Source organism: Bos indicus, chromosome 28, assembly GCF_029378745.1.
Source record: "Bos indicus isolate NIAB-ARS_2022 breed Sahiwal x Tharparkar chromosome 28, NIAB-ARS_B.indTharparkar_mat_pri_1.0, whole genome shotgun sequence".
Taxonomy (NCBI): domain Eukaryota; kingdom Metazoa; phylum Chordata; class Mammalia; order Artiodactyla; family Bovidae; genus Bos; species Bos indicus.
Genome location: NC_091787.1, coordinates 10,621,834 through 10,639,871, shown reverse-complemented (window position 1 = coordinate 10,639,871; position 18,038 = coordinate 10,621,834). Strand labels below are relative to the sequence as shown.

Below are 18,038 nucleotides of genomic sequence, written 5' to 3'. Positions count from 1 at the left end.
GATTGGACCTGCCCTTGGCGGGTGGAGGAACTGAAGCAGGGGGTCCAATCCCCACATCAGGGCAATTGTCTGAGTCAGAGGAGAAACATTTAAGGTTGAGAGTGAAACAGCTAATCTGTGGCAGCCTAAATGGAATGAAACTCACACAGTCCTTGCTGCAGCCATACATACCCCGGACAGGAACACTGGTCCCCTGGAAGCCACAGTGGCTGGGAGGTGGAGTTTAGGGATTGTGGAGCAATCCCAGTGGTAGGGCTGCTGTTGACCACGGAGAGATGGATTGAGGGGAGGTGAGGGAGGAGATCAGGGTAGGAAATGCTGGTGGAGGAAAGCCAGGCAGCCATGGAAGCAAGGGGATACTGCTGAGTCATGCATAGGGGGTGGAACCGTCACCATAGCTTCTCTCCCCACAGGCTAGCACCAACAGCTGAACAATAGAGAGGTTGGCCCATCAATCTCCTGATGCACTGAACTACAGAGCAGAACTCCACCCAGGGTGCCCCTTTAAGTTCCTGACGCTCCGTTCTACAGAGCAGGACCCCAGCCAGGGGGGCCCCCCTCTATATGCCAATGCGCCGAACAACAGAGAAGGACCCCAGGCAAGGGAGCCCTCTAAGCAGCTGAATGCGCAGAGCTACAGAGAGACTGGTCAAAGAGGCCTTCTGATTGCCAGCTACAAGAGGCTCAAAAAAGACTGATAGGGCCATAACTCCTGCAGGGGAGGCAGTCCATGTCCCTGCACACTTGGTGCCCCCAGGGTCCCCACAAGCCACGCTCAACTCTCACTGGGGCAGAGCTGCCACAGGCAAAAATGTCTTGCATCTAAGCCTGCAGGGTCACTTTGGTCATGTGTGACTCTTTGTGACCCTGTAGACTGTGGCCTGCCAGGCTTCTCTGTCAGGGAGGGGGGTTCTCCAGGCAAGAATACTGGAGCGTATTGGCCAATACTGGTTGCCATACCCTTCTAGAGCACTATATTTCCTGCTGCCCTAGCTTCCAATCCCCCTGAGTACCTGGTGTTGCCAGAACCTGTGTGACCCAAGCAGCTGCACCATCTCTACATCTGGCCCCCACAGGGGCAAACACATGTCCTCCAGGGCAGCCTCAGGAGCAAAGCCCAGTGGATGACTCACATGTAGAGGTAAAAATAAAACCACAATTGAAACCAAGGGGCAGTGTGGTTAAGGAAGAAGATCCAAAACTTTCCCACCAGCTGTGCAAGCTGCAGAATAAATCCACAAGATCAACTAGGCAGACTCTGTGTCCAAGGAATATATAAAAGGCCATTGAGAGCTCCCACAAAAGAAAACACACTAGTTCTGATAGCTGTGGACATTGGAGGCAAGAACACACAGGAGCAGGACCAGATTAGAATCTGAGCTGCCCCCACAGCAGGTCCAGAGACCAGCACAGTGTGGGATGGCGTCCTAGGGAGGTGAGGTGGACTGTGACTCCCAGTGAGGGAAAGGTCTCTGACAGCAGTGACTCAAGAAAAACATTTATTATTCTAATTTTTTTACTTGTTCTGTGGATTTTTTTGGATTTTTTTTTTCATTTCTTATTTTCCTTTTTTTCCCCTTTATGTTGTAGTTGTCAATTTTATTGGCACTAAGAAATCCAATTAAGCTTTTTGAGCTTTTTTTTTTTCTCAGTCATATTTTTCATTTTTGTTATAAACCTCTGCCTCTATGTTGGGCTTTTGCAGTTCTATGAAATTTTCCTTTTTTTTTTTTTTAAGTTTTTAAACCTATTTTTTTCTACATTTATTCTTTGTTTGCTTTTCCTACTATTCTTTTCCCCTTGCAGTTCATCTTTAACATATATAAATCTTCTTTATCTACCTCTATTTAACTTTACATATCTATTCTTTCTTTCTTTTCTTTCTCTCTTTTCCTGTCAACATATTTGTTAGGTTTATTGTCACTGCTTTATACCCCAATTGGCACCTAGCTTTAGTTTTGTTTTCCAGTTTGTGCTTTGGTTAGTTTTGTTATGGTAGATACAATTTTTGGTTTCCTTTGTTTGCTGGGTCAATCTATTGTACTTTATTTTTGTTGGACTGTTTTGATTTTATTTACGAGTGTGTGTGTGTGTGTGTGTGCGTGTGTGTGTGTATGTGTGTATTGTCACACATTTTATTGTTGTTATAAACCTCTGCCTATGTGTTGGGATTTTGCAGTTCTGTGGAGTTTTCCTTTTTTTTTTTTTTTCCTTTTTCTTTCTTCTGGCTTTTTTTTTTTTTCTTTTCTTTTTTAGTCACTTTAAATTTTAATTTTTTTAAACCTATTAAATTTCTTCTACATTTATTCCTTTGTTTGCCTTTCCTGCTCTTCTTTTTCCCTTGCATTTAATCTTTTATGTATATAAATCTTCTTCATCTACTTCTATTTAACTCTGCATATCTATTCTTTCTTTCCTATCCTCTCCACATATTTGCTAGTTCTCTTTTTATTGCTTTATTTCCCACTTAGCACCATGCTTTAGTTTTGTTTTCCAGTTTGTGCTTTCGTTCTTAACTGGTAAACATAATTTTTTATTTCCTTTGTTTGCTGGGTCAATCTACTGTACTTTATTTTTGTTGGACTATTTTGACTTTGCTCATGGGCGTATATATATATATGTGTGTGTATTCCATTATTTTAATTATGTGCCTGATTTTATAACTGCCATTTGTCTGGGGTTCATCTTTGGTTTCTCGAATTGGATATTTGTTTTAATCTCACTAAATGCCATAACAAACCACTTGTGCAACCTTCTTCCTGACCAGAGATCAAGCACTGAGCATTTGCAGTTGGAGTACTGAATCCAAGACCCTAGACTGCCAGAGAACTAACCCTAGGGAGCATCAAATAGAACTCACACAAAGGAAACCGCGTGAATACAAGACCCAGCATCACCCAACCACCAGTAGCACCCTGTGCAGGACGCCTCATCTAAACAACAAACAAAACAAAAATACAAACCCAATCATCAGAACACAGGATTACCACCTTACTCAGCCTTGCCCATCAGAGGAAAAACAAACAAATAAACAAAAAATCACCACAAATCTACCCTATATGAAGCTTACACAAACCACTGTATCAACCTTAGGAGGGCAGAAACCAAAAGAAAGAAAGAATTTAACCTTCTTCAAGGAAACAATTCAACTTTCCTTGAAGTCTGGAAAAGGAGACCTCAAACAAAATAAGTTAAAAAAAAATGAAAAGGCAGAGAAATACTACACGAATGAAGGAACAAACTAGAAACACAGAAGTCCAAATAAATGAAGAGGAAATAGGCAAACTACCTGAAAAAGAATTCAGAATAACGATAGTAAAGATGATCAAAAACCTTGAAAACAAAATGGAGAAATGCAAGACTTAATCAACAAAGATCTAGAAGACCTAGAAGAATAAACATAAAGAGAAAAACAACACAATTACTGAAATTAAAAATACTCTAGAAAGAATAAATAGCAGAATATCTGAAGCAGAAGAATGAATCAGTTAGCTGGAAGATAACATGATGGAAATAACTTTTGAAGAGCAGAATAAAGTAAAAAGAATGAAAAGAACTGAGGACAGTCTCAGAGACCTCTGCTGCTGTTGCTAAGTAGCTTCAGTCATGTCCGACTCTGTGTGACCCCAAAGATGGCAGTCTGCCAGGCTCCCCCATCCCTGGGATTCTCCAAGCAAGAACACTGGAGTGGGTTTCCATTTCCTTCTCCAATGCATGAAACTGAAAAGTTAAAGTGAAGTCACTCAGTCGTGTCTGACTCTTTGCGACCCCATGGACTGTAGCCCATCAGGCTCCTCTGTCCATGGGATTTTCCAGGCAAGAGTACTGGAGTGGGTTGCCATTACCTTCTCCCAGAGACCTCTGGGACCATATCAAATGTACCAACATTAGAATTATAGGGGTCCCAGAAGAAGAAGAGAAAAAGAAAGGGTATGAGAAAATTTTTGAAGAGATTATAGTTGAAAATTTCCCCAACATGGAAAAGGAAATAGTCAAATCAAGTCCAAGAGGCGAAAAGAGTCCCATAAGGATAAACCCAAGGAGAAACACACCAAGACACATACTAATCAAACTACTACTACTACTACTAAGTCGCTTCAGTTGTGTCGGACTCTGTGCAACCCAATGGACTGCGGCCCACCAGGCTTCTCTGTCCAGGGGATTCTCCAGGCGAGAACACTGGAGTGGGTTGCCATTTCCTTCTCCAAATATGCTATGTAGGTTGGTCACAACTAATCAAACTAACAAATACTAAACACAAAGAAAGAATATTAAAAGCAGCAAGGGAGAAGCAACAAGTAACATACAAGGGAAACCCCATATGCTTAACAGCTGATCTTTCAGCAGAAACTCTGCAGGCCAGAAGGGAATGGCAGGATATATTTAAAGTATTGAAAGGGAAAAGTCTACAGCCAAGATTACTGTCCCCAGCAAGGATCTCATTCAAAATTGATGCAGAAAATAAAAAGCTTTTCAGACAAGCAAAAGTTAAGAGAATTCAGTACCACCAAACCAGCTTTACAACAAATGTTAAAGGGACTTATATAGTCAAGAAACACAAGAGAAGAAAAAAGATCTACAAAATCAACCCCAAACAATTAAGAAAATGGCAATAGGAAAAAGTATATGAATAATTACTTTAAATGTAAATGGACTATATGCTCCAACCAAAAGACACAGACTGGCTGAATGGATACAAAAACAAGGCCCATATATATGCTGTTTACAAGAAACCCACTTCAGACCTAAACACACATATAGACAAAAAGAGGATGGAAAAACATATTCCCTGCAAATGGGAAGCAAAAGAAAGCTGGAGTAGCAATCCTCATATCAGACAAAATAGACCTTAAAATAAAGAAGATTACAAGAGACAAGGAAGGACACTACAAAATGATCAAGGGATCAATCCAAGAGGAAGATGTAACAATTGTAAATATCTATGCACCTCAATACATAATAGGAGCACCTCAATACATAAGACAAACATTAACAGACATAATAGGAGAAACTGACAGTAACACAATAATAGTAGGAGACATTAACACCCCACTCACACCAGTGGACAGATCATCAAAACAAAATTAATTAGGAAACACAAGTCTTAAATGATACATTAGATGAGATGGATCTCATTGATATCTTCAGTTCCATCCAATGCAGAATACACCTTCTTCTCAAGTGCACATGGAACATTCTCCAGGATAGACCACATCTTGGGTCACAGATCAAACCTCAGTAAATTTAAGAAAACTGAAATACTATCAAGCATATTCTCCAACCACAATGCTATGAGACTTGATATCAATTATAAGAAAAAAACTGTAAGAAACACAAGCATATAGAGATTAAGCAATGCATTTCTAAATAACCAAGAGGTTACCGAAGAAATCAAAAGGAAAATCAAAAAGTTTCTAGAAACAAATGACAATGAAAACATGACAACTCAAAACCTATGGGATGCAGCAAAAGCAGTTTTAAGAGGGAAGTTTATAGCAATACAATCCTACCTCAAGAAACAAGAAAAACGTTGAATGGACAAAATAACTTTACACCTAAAACAACTGGAAAAAGAAGAAGGAAAAAAAAACCCTGAAAGTTAGTAGAAGGAAAGAAATCATAAAGATCTGAGCAGACATAAATGAAAAAGAAATGAAAGAAACAATAGTAAAGATTAATAAAACTAAAAGCTTATTTTTTGAGAAGATAAAATTGACAAACCTTTAGCCAGACTCATCAAGAAAAAAAGAAAGAAGAATCAAATCAACAAAGTTAGAAATGAAAAAGGAGAGGTTATAACAGACAATGCAGAAATACAAAGGATTATAAGAGACTATGATGAACAACTATATGACAATAAAATGGATAACCTGGAAGAAATGGACAGATTCTCAGAAAAGTTCAATCTTCTAAGACTGAACCAGGAAGAAATAGAAATTATGAACAACCCAATTACAAGCACTGAAATTGAAGATGTGCTCAAATATCTCCTAAAAAACAAAAGCCCAGGACCAGATAGCTTCACAGGAGAATTCTATCAAACATTCAGAGAAGAGCTAATGACTATCCTTCTAAAACTCTTTCAAAAATTGAAGAGTACAGAACACTTCCAAACTCATTCTATGAGGCCACCATCACCCTGATACCAAAACCAGACAAAGACAACACACAAAAAAAGAAAACTACAGGTCAATATCACTGATGAACGCAGATGTAAAAATTCTCAACAAAATTTTAGCAAACAGAATTCAGCAACACATCAAAAATCTCATACACCATGTTCAAATTTGGTTTATTCCAGGGATGCAAGGATTCTTCAATATACACAAATCAGTCAATGTGATAAAGCATATTAACAAATTGAAAGATAAAAACCATATGATAATCTCAATAGATGCCAAAAAAGCCTTTGACAAAATTCAGGACCCATTTATAACTAAAACTCTTCAAAAAATGGGCATAGAAGGGACCTACCTCAACATAGTAAAGGCCATATATGATAAGCCCACAGCAAACATTATTCTCAATGGTGAAAAACTGAAAGCATTGCCCCTAAGATTAGAACAAGACAAGGGTGTCCACTTTCACCACTGCTATACAACGGTTTGGAAATCCTAGCTACAGTAATTAGAAGATAAAGAAATAAAAGTAATCCAGATCAGAAAAGAAGTAAAGCTCTCACTATTTGCAGATGACATAATACTGTACATAGAAAACCCTAAAGATAGTATCAGAAATTACTAGAGCTAATCAGTGAATTTAGCAAAGTTGCAGGATACAAAATCAATACACAGAAATCACTTACATTTCTATATACTAACAATGAAAAATCAGAAGGAAAAATTAAGGAATCAACCCCATTCACCATTGCAACAAAAAGAATTAAATATTTATGAATAAATTTACCTAAGACAAAAGAACTGTATACAGAAAATTATAAGACATTGTTGAAAGAAATCAAAGATGACATAAACAGATGGAGAGATATTCCATGTTCCTGGGTAGGAAGAATCAATATTGTGAAAATGACTATACTACCAAATGCAGTCTACAGATTCAGTGCAATCTCTTTCAGATTACCAACAGCATTTTTCACTGAACTAGAACAAAATATTTCACAATTCATATGGAAATACAAAAGCCTGAACAGCCAAAGCCATCCTGAGAAAGAAGAATGGAGCTGGAGGAATCTTCCTTCCTGACTTCAGATTATACTAAAAAGCTACAGTCATCAAGACAGTATGGTACTGGCATAAAAACAGAAATATAGACCAGTGGAACAAGATAGAAAGCCCAGAAATAAACCCGTACACCTATGGGTACCTTATTTTTGACAAAGGAGGTAAGAATAAAAAATGGGGCAAAGATAGCCTGTTCAATAAATGGGGCTGGGCAAACTGGACAGCTACATGTAAAACAATGAAATTAGAACAATTCCTTACACCATACACAAAGATAAACTCAAAATGGATTAAAGACCTAAATGGAAGAGCAGAAACTATAAAACTCTTAGAGGAAAACATAGGCAGAACACTTGATAACATAAATCAAAGGGAGATCCTCTTTGACCCACCTCTTAGAGTAATGGAAATAAAAAGAAAAGTAAACAAGTGGGAAATGATTAAACTTAAAAGCTTTTGCACAGCAAAGGAAACTCGAAGCAAGGTGAAAAGACAGCCCTCAAAATGGGAGAAAATAATAACAAACGAAACAACCAACAAAGGATTAATTTCCAAAATATACAAGCGGCTCATACAACTCAATACCAGAAAAGCAAACAACCCAATCAAAAAGTGGGGAAAAGACCTAAACAGACATTTCTCCAAAGAAGACATACAGATGGTTAACAAACAGATGAAAAAATGCTCAACACTGCTCATTATTAGAGAAATGCAAATCAAAACTACAATGAGATATCACCTTACCCCAGTCAGAATGACCATCATTAAAAAGTCTACAAACAATAAATGCTGGAGAGGGTGTGGAGAAAAGGGAACACTCTTGCACTGTTGGTGGGAATGTAAACTGATTCAGCCCCTATGGAAGATGGTATGGAGACTCCTTAAAAAACTAGGGATAAAACCACCATATGACCCAGCAATCCCACTCCTAGGCATATACCCTGAGGAAACCAAAATTGAAAGAGACACATGTATCCCATTGTTCATTGCAACACTATTTACAAAAGCTGGAACATGGAAGCAACCTAGATGTCCATCAACCAATGAATGGATAAAGAAGTTGTGGTACATATACACAATGGAATATTACTCAGCCATAAAAAGGAACGCATTTGGATCAGTTCTAATGAGGTGGATGAACCTAGAACCTATTATACAGAGTCGGAAAGAAAAAGATAAATATTGTGTTATAATGTGTATATACAGAATCTAGAAAAATGGTACTGAAGAATTTATTTACAGGGCAGCAATGGAGAAACAGACATAGAGAATAGACTTATGGACATGGGGAGAGGGGAGGAGAGGGTGAGATGTATGCAAAGAGTAACATGGAAACTTAAATTACCATATGTAAAATAGATAGCCAACAGGAATTTTCTGTATGGCTCATGAAACTCAGACAGGGGTCTGTATCAACCTAGAGGGGTGGAGTGGGGAGGGAGATGGGAGGAAGGTTGAAAAGGGAGGAGATATATGTATACCTATGGCTGAATCATGTTGAGGTTTGACAGAAAACAGCAAAATTCTGTAAAGCAATTATCCTTCAATAAAAAATAAATTTAAAAAAACCTTTGGATACTAAATTAATTTCTTATAACTATTTGTCTAAAACAGTGCTTGAAACTGTTAACAGTGGATATGTGGGAAGAGAAAGTTTTATTTTCCTAATATACTCTTACATACTATTGGAATTATTTTTACCATATGAATTTCTTGCTTTTATTAAGAAAAACTGGGGGCTATATGTTTTTCTCCAAATCTATCTTCACATGTGCTTAACTGTGGCCACATGGAACAGAATTACTATTGCAGCTGCTCACTATTTAATGAACCAGCACAGTCCATCCATTACTGGCTTTTCCATCCTTAGCTTTGTTTGCAATCTGTCCCTCCCCCTTGCCTGGGCCTCAGTTTGGACAATCTACCTGCCTATCGTCTGGCACTTCTCTGTGTCCGATTCTGGCCCTTTAAACTCCTCACACTAACACCTATTGTGAGTCAACAGTGGATCAACTGCAGTTCCCCATTCAGGTCCTAGAATCACAGCTCTCCAAGGCCTGCTTGTTTGACATGTATGTGACTAAGATCATCCAGCTAATTCCTGCTGATAAAGACTTTGGATTACAATTTGGCTCCCCAAATAGAGTTTTTCTATGGGAAAAAGACTATCAGCTTATTATTTGAACTCTTAATGAGTGGAATGTGAATACTCTGACTCATATGTCTGACTCAGGAGTCTGGTTAATATGAGTCTGTCTTCAGGCGAATGATCCACTTTTACTTTCAAATATTAAAGTTGAAAACAAGACCATGGGATGAGGCTAAATTACTGAGGTAAATATCTTCTTTTTAGATTTCTCTTCAGCCACCTAGCCTCTCCAGCAGTATCCTTATCTCACTGCTCACCTTCATTCTATAATAGCACTAAGAATTTTAAGGAGGGGATTCTACCATATTTCATTAAAATAAAATATGGCCATTCTGTGAAAAGACAGGTAGCGTTTTGTGGATGTGATCTATTAGACTCAATAAGATACCAAAGTTCTTAATAGGAAAACAAGTAAAATGCAAAATTCACCAATGGAATTTTGATACAGATTTTCCCAGCATTCTCCTTCATTATCGGAAGTTACCACCAGAAATATCAGAGAGATGGCTGCTGTGGTAGAATAGAAGGAAATGTGGCGATCACCCACTCACATGGGGTGAAAGGCTTTCAGCTTTCAGATTATCATTCTGCTCCTGAAAAGGGAAATTCTTTCATCTACCTTCCTTTTCAGAGAATCAGCTTCAACCCAATAATAGGAGCCGGAGGGGCAATGCTGGGCAGCAAAAAGATTTACTACTTCAGAAAATCTGAGTAATGAGGAAGGAAGATCCCTGGTGCTACACAGACCAGGCCAGGGCAGTTGTTATTCTCAGGATTTAATGTTCAGTGACTTTCCCCCTTGATCTGCCTCCTAAACTGATACATTCTGGGGTTAATCATTGTTTATGTTGCCTTTAGGGAACACTGGAAGAGGAGCAGTTTCTAGTGAACTGGTGGTTTGATCCCTGGATGGGGAAGATCCCCTGGAGGAGGGCATGGCAACCCACTCCAGTATTCTTGCCTGGAGGATCCCAAGGAGAGAGGAGCCTGGCAGGCTACAGTCCATAGGGTTGCAGAGTCAGACAGGACTGAAGTGACTGAGCAGGTCCACACACACGCACGCAAGATCCTTATAAGATCTTTATCTTAGAAAAAGAAAAAAAGCAGGGCTAGGGACGAGTAACAGACACAGGGAGAGAAAAAGAGAGACTGCCTCTAGAGAAAAATTATTCCTTGAGAAGATAAGGTAAAATAAGTAATTTAGAACAATTACCTAAGCATGTTACTTCCCTAGGAGTAGACTTTTTATCTCAACCACCTAGAAAGCTTTTTCCAAAATACATGGGTCTTTATATCTTCCTACAGTTTCTGACTCAAGGGATCTGGGGTTGGTCTTGAAGACCTATGGATTTACAAAGATTTTTCCTGGTGACTCCTCTAGTCATTTGAGGCTGAAAACCACTCTTTTTGTAATGAATGCCCTCATATATGACATGTCAGTCTCCCTAGCTACAATCTGCTTTTTGCTCTGAACTTTTAAAACTTTAGATTACTTTTCACTTTCTCCTCCTACATTCATGGCAAAGAGGTTCAAATTCTATCAGGTTACTCCTGGTTTAATTAGATTCTCTGGCTCAAAACACCATGATCCTAAATAAATAAATAAATAAGGAAAGAAAGACGGAAAGAAATTTAAGTATGAATCATCACTAAGTCTGCAAAACTGCAGCCGCAGTGCCACCTGCTGTACGTTATGAAACACTGAGTGAGTTAAATCCTTGGGAAAACCTGCAGCGTTCCTTGAGACCCAAAGAAGGGACCTGAAACAACATAGGAGATGAAAACTCAGGGTGACAGCAATAAAACAGGATGTGAGTGAGGAAAACCTATCGCAGGTGAGCATACGAGATTTCACCTGTTGAAAAAGAAATGCGAAGGAGACTGGCATAAAGAAAGGATTCTCTAGGGGAATTACAATAATTAAATCCAACCACTTCCTACTCCGTAATTTTGTCTTGCTAGATATTTGGTTTTACTAAGCCTCCACTTTTAATAAACTCTACAGCTGTTGGCTTCTTCAAAATCTACCTGCACAAGCATTTCTAAGAGGCAGATTAAAAGGGGTTTTCAGATCTAAAGAGTTTCCCTCATACCTCAGCTAGTAAAGAATCCACCTGTAACGCAGGAGACCCTGGTGTGATTCCTGGGTTGGAAAGATCCCCTAGCGAAGGGAATGGCCCTGGAGAAAGGAAGGGCAACTCACTCCAATATTCTTGCCTGGAGAAGTCCATGGACAACTGAGCCTGGCAGGTTACAATCCATGGGGTTGCAAACAGTCAGACACAACTGAGCGACTTTCACTTTTTAGATCTAAAACTGAAAGGTTACTCTAGATAATGTGGCCTCTGACACCACAGTTATTAAGACCAATCAGCTGGATTTGAATGTGTGCGAAACTACTCAGACTCTTGTCTGGTTCAACTGATTGACAGCAGTAGGTAGTTACAAGACAGGTAGGAACTGAGGTATGGTTTGTATCTTGGAACTGAGTTTTCTTCTGTAAGAGAGAAACACCTAAGATGAAAACTATGATGCCTCCAACCTCGCCTCAGTCCAAGGCAAGGTACATTTACTCTTCTGTATAGAGACAGAAATACCTACAACAGAGTTGGTCAGAGGTAGTCTATATGGACAGAGATTGTTCAAAATGAACAAAATCCTGGCTGTAGCTCAGTTCCAAGCCCATAGTTGAAAAGATCAACAAGCCTATTTCCTCATCTGCAGGTGAGGCAAACTCCTCTACCTTCTTTATACCTATGTCATGTCATTGGGTAAAATCAGTCAGATAAAGGCAGTGGTCTTCCTAACCCACCTCTTGTTCAAATAATGCATGGATTCCTCTCATAATAAGTCCATTGACAAAATTTATAAAAGCAATGGAAATTCATTCTGAGAGCAAAATTCAAAATGTAGTCATCTAAGGATACCATTAGCACAACTTAATTAGGGTCAAATATGACCCACGATGTGACAAGGAGGGTCCAGGATATTTGGCAGCAGGGGTGGGAGGTGGTCTTGCTGTGGTGGGAGAGGGGAATCTAAGTCATATATTGTTCCCACTCTGTGACAGGCCACTGCATATCCCCGTCTGAAACCATTCCTCCTTTCCATCAATCTTGAGGGGTTCACTGAGCATCACACCCGCTGGGACTGAATGACTCCAGAAAAACTTTATGACCCGAGGCTTGTGAATTTTGAGATTTAGAACCACTGTGGTGTTTCTCTTGGAATATTAATGAATCTCCCCTGGGTCAGTGTAGGCACAAATGCCTGCCCTTGATACTTATCCTCTGTGTCTTGTTGCCTCCATCAGTCCTCCGCTCCCCTGCCTGCCTCTGGCCAGCCACTACCCCAAGTCTTCAGGGTCATGGGATACAGACAATGTGGTTTTAAAGGCAGCCCACAGAAGAGGAGTTGAAGGATCTCTAAAGTACTTTCCTCCCTGGGCCTGGAATGGCAGGGTAGGGATGTGGAGAAGCAGAAAGGAGGTGTTAGCAACTCTGGTGAAGGTTATTACTAGTGACCAGGCAGTCTGCCAGCGTATAAGTTTTCTCTCTCCTTTATCTGTGTCCCTAATTCCTTTAAGAACCCTTGTTAACAGTTTCTTATGTATCCTTCCAGAAAAATCATATACATAGTCCGACATATCTAATATATACATTTTTGTGAGTGTGTGATGTTGTATGTTAGGATTCTATCACAATACTGTTCAGGATCTTGCTTTTTTTCCCCACTTAAGTATAATTTGTATGTCTTTGCATATTAGCATATTCAAACTTATCTATTATTTGAAAAAGCTACATACTTTTCCATTATATGGATCTACCATGTTTAATTAGGACCCTATAGATTATAATTTATATTATTTTCAATTTGTGATAGCAACTAATATCCTTGAATATACAGACATATTTATGAATGAATTTAGATCAGTTAATAGCAGTGGGACACGAGTATAAGTCAAAGATTAATGCACTTAAAAATCTGATAGTCATTATAAAATTTCTCTAAAATTGTTAATTTAACTTCCTACTACTGCTCATGAAGATGCCACTTTGTCAATCAACTCAATAACTCTAGGTATTAACAGTCTTCAGGAGGCAACTGATTGTTTTGATTTGCATTCTTAAACTTTTGATAGAGCTGAGCATCTTTCCATATTTACAACCCCAAATTATTTTACAGTGAAGTATCTAGTCATATAGTTTGCTTGTTTTTCTTCTTCTGGATGTGATTAAGACTTTATAAATTACAGAAACTGGCTCTTTGTTACAGCATTGTGTTTTTCTTAGCTTGTCATCTGCCTTTGAAAAGAAACTTTAAGGAAAATCTTAAAGTAATTTTCTGTGCTTGCATGAGTCCTAGGTTTTATGTCATACAAACCCCTTTCCCCATTAAAAAATTGTTATTATTTCAAAAGTCAAATCCTGTTTTAACTTTCATTCATTTTTTCTTTCTTTTGCACTGAAGTTTATCTATTGATATTTCATTTGGGATTTATTTTGATGTAAAGAATTTAGCTGTCATTAATTTTTATCAATTTTCCCCCCATAGCATGTCCATAGTACTTACTTCTACCACTTATTGAATTATTTTTCATTTTATAATTTCTAAAGCCACTTTTATCATTCTTTTAATTTCCATGTGTATCTAAATCTATTTCTAGACTATTCCATTGTTCTGTCATTCTCTAGTAAGAAAATTGTCTTCATATGCTAGTAAAGTAATGCTTAAAATTCTCCAAGCCAGACTTCAGCAATACATGAACTGTGAACTTCCAGATGTTCGAGCTGGTTTTACAAAAGGCAGAGGAACCAGAGATCAAATTGCCAACATCCGCTGGATCATGGAAAAAGCAAGAGTTCCAGAAAAACATCTATTTCTGCTTTATTGACTATGCCAAAGCCTTTGACTGTGTGGATCACAATAAACTGTGGAAAATTCTGAAAGAGATGGGAATACCAGACCACCTGACCTGCCTCTGGAGAAACTGTATGCAGGTCAGGAAGCAACAGAACTGGATATGGAACAACAGACTGGTTCCAAATAGGAAAAGGAGTATGTCAAGGCTGTATATTGTCACTCTGCTTATTTAACTTCTATGCAGAGTACATCATGAGAAACACTGGGCTGGATGAAGCACAAGCTGGAATCAAGACTGCCGGGAGAAATATCAATCACCTCAGATATGCAGATTACACCACCCTTATGGCAGAAAGTGAAGAAGAACTGAAGAGCCTTTTGATGAAAATGAAAGAGGAGAGTGAAAAAGTTGGCTTAAAACTCAACATTCAGAAAACTAAGATCATGGCATCTGGTCCCATCACTTCATGGGAAAGAGATGGGGAAAGAGTGGAAACAATGGCTGACTTTATTTTGGGGGGCTCCAAAATCACTGCAGATGGTGATTGCAGCTATGAAATTAAAAGACGCTTACTCCTTGGAAGGAAAGTTATGACCAACCTAGACAGCATAGTAAAAAGCAGAGACATTACTTTGCCAACAAAGGTCCATCTAGTCAAGGCTATGGTTTTTCCAGTGATCATGTACAGATGTGAGAGTTGGACTATAAAGAAAGCTGAGCGCCAAAGAATTGATGCTTTTGAACTGTGGTGTTGGAGAAGACTCTTGCGAGTCCCTTGGACTGCAAGGAGATCCAACCAGTCCATCCTAAAGATCAGTCCTGGGTGTTCACTGGAAGGACTGATGTTGAAGCTGAAACTCCAATACTTTGGCCACCTGATGCGAAGAGCTGACTCATTTGAAAAGACCCTGATCCTGGGAAAGATTGAAGGTGGGAGGAGAAGGGGACGACAGAGGATGAGGTGGCTGGATGGCATCACTGACTTGATGGACATGGATTTGGGTGGACTCTGGGAGTTGGTGATGGACAGGGAGGCCTGGCAAGCTGCCGTTCATGGGTCACAAAGAGTCGGACACGACTGAGCGACTGAACTGAACTGACTGAACTAGTCTTTTATAATGTTAGTAGTTCTTTCTCATTATTCCTTTGAGATGTTTATTTTTTCCTAGAGTAATTTTAGCATCATTATATCTGTCTCTTTAACTTATACCAACCTCAGTGGTATAGGTGTCTCAATTTGGAGCTCATTTAAGGATTCATCTATTTCCAGGTAAAGGTTAATATTTTGTCTAATTTTTACTTCCTAGTCTAGGGTCCCATGTATGTTAATTTCTGATTTGCCAGTATCCAAGATGCAGGTTACAGAAGAGTGATAAAATAATATAAAAGCTTTAACATCTGTTGATTTTAAAGTCAAGAGCAAGAATAATTTAAGCCAGGATACTCAATATAAAAAGTATTTTTGGACATCAGTAATTTCAGCTATCATTAAGGTGAACAAATACCTAAGCCTTCAACATGTTCTACAAGGAAAAAACTTTACCTGCTGTCCTAGAATATATGAACAACAGGTTAAAGGGTTTATATTAATTCTTCCAGTTCTAAGGACTTTACTTGATATTCTATTAATTATCAGGCTGATGCAGCAGATGTGCAAAACCAGCAGAAACGCTTCATGTTCCGCAAAACATGAAAATCTTTAAAAAGCCACACAGCTTTTTGCTGTATACACTACTTTATATTATGCACTCTTAAAGAATAAGTATACAATTCCTTGAATTGAGTAAGCAGGAGAATTTTTTCATTCATATGAGATCAGAGTGTGAACTTACCGTTAGCATGTCATCACACTTCATGTCTGGTGTATCGCCATCTTCACTTTTATTGTAGAATTTTCGGAAAAAATTGAATGCCACGACAGTATATAGGTATACAACAACAGCCAATAAGCCAACAGTTAATACAAGCTGGAAAGCAATGTGACAGTGAAAATACATTAGAAATACAAATCAGTGGATTCACTGACTAAAAGCTAATGGAATCCACACCTTATAATCATCCTTTACTTATACACTCAGTGGGGAAATCTATTTTCATGGTCTGTTTATTTTATCAAGTTGTCAGATTACTTTATGTAAAACTTGACTACTTGATTGACTAATAAATGCTTACTATCACTGGAATATGAATAATTGCTGATTTAATTTCCTATCCAAATTCAATTTGGATAATTATTAAAATTTATTTTAATAAAATTTAATTATTTAAAATGATTAATAATTAATAAGCAGCTTCATTTTTCTATTATCTAAATATTTGGTGGTAGATACTATACTAAATACTTTCTTTTCATAAGGTCTATTCCCTTTAAATAATTTACATTCCTAATAAAAACTATCTCATTTTTGTTATGATAGTAAGAGGGGTTGTAAATCATGTTTTCCTTCAATAACATCCTAAATTAAAATAGGAATTTCTTTAAAAAAAAATTTAAAAAAATAAAATAAAATAGGAATTTCTTCTAACACCTGGAAGTGCATAACTGTTAATAGTATGTAATATAAATATTAAAAAAAATAAAACTAAGAAGTCTGGGTTTGTTACTCTAAAGCAGTGATCAAAGGGAAAGACTCCTTTAATTATATATTTACTTTTTTGGCTGTGCCACATAGCATATAGGATCTTAGTTTCCCCACCAGGGATTGAACCCACGCCCCCTGCACTGGAAGATCAGAGTCTTAACCACTGGACTGCCAAGTAAGTACTGGGAAAAACACTTTAAAATAGTGTTAGTTATTTGGTATTAAAGGCTAATTTTCTCATTGTATAAATAAAATTCACAGTTTGAAAGGTCTTCTTAAAGCTGTATGTAATTTTTAATTCCAAACTATACACTATATATATATGCATGTATATATAAACACATTTTATAGAATATGTATATATATGAATATACACATAATTTGTATATGAATATTTTGGGGGCTACCCTGGGGGCTCAGATGGTAAAGAAACTGCCTGTATTGTGGGAGACCCAGATTCAATCCCTGGTTTGGGAAGATCCCCTGGAAAAGGGAAAGGCTACTCACTCCAGTATTCTTGCATAGAGAATTCCATAGAGAGAGGAGCCTGGGGGGGTTGCAAAGAGTCGGACACGACTGAGCAACTAACACTTTCACTTTCATGTATATTTTTTAAATGTGCTTTCCACCAAGCTGGTGAAAATACTTTTCTGGTTCCATCACAGAAATTCTAAACACACTAAAATACATTATTTTTTATGTCAACTTCCTCTGATTACAACATACCCCTTATGTTGTGGTGGCATATATTAAGTCTTTGAAAAATCACTTTATAATTATCTGGAAAAAAACATGTCTTAATAGAGGGCTTAATTCACTCCTACCAATTAAGTACAAAGCCACTGTAAATTTTACATGTTTACTATAAGACCAAGCTCTCTCTATCTCTGCGAATGGAAATCTGATACCTCAAAAAGAGAGGGAATAGAATTTAGAAACAAGCAAAAGTTTAGCAATTGAGCATAGTGCTAGATTTTTTTGTGTGAAAACACTCCACAAATTCAGCATCTCCAATTCTTTGAATATGCTTGGAGCTCAAAAGTAATCTACTAACTTTTCGAATAAGCTTAGTATAGTTTTTGTCACTGGATTTATGCCATGCCATACATACCATACTCATATTCAGAAACTAGAGTGACATATATAAGAACAGTATGCTGAAATTTAGAAAACTGAAGGTCATGATAATGTGAATTTAACTGTGGACATAGTTCAAGGTTTTAGGAAGGGCACCAATTTTAAAATATGCTGGATTATAAAAT

General features: G+C 37.9%; 1 protein-coding gene across 3 annotated transcripts in view; it reads right to left on the bottom strand.

Moving 5' to 3' along the window:
* Positions 1-18,038, bottom strand: part of RYR2 (ryanodine receptor 2) — an 832,848-nt gene that overhangs the window by 20,220 nt on the left and 794,590 nt on the right. For all 3 annotated transcript variants that reach the window (XM_070781954.1, XM_070781952.1, XM_070781953.1), the window contains one exon: positions 16,027-16,161. In XM_070781954.1, the coding sequence (XP_070638055.1) occupies positions 16,027-16,161 (135 nt within the window). The remainder of the gene's footprint in view (positions 1-16,026; positions 16,162-18,038) is intronic.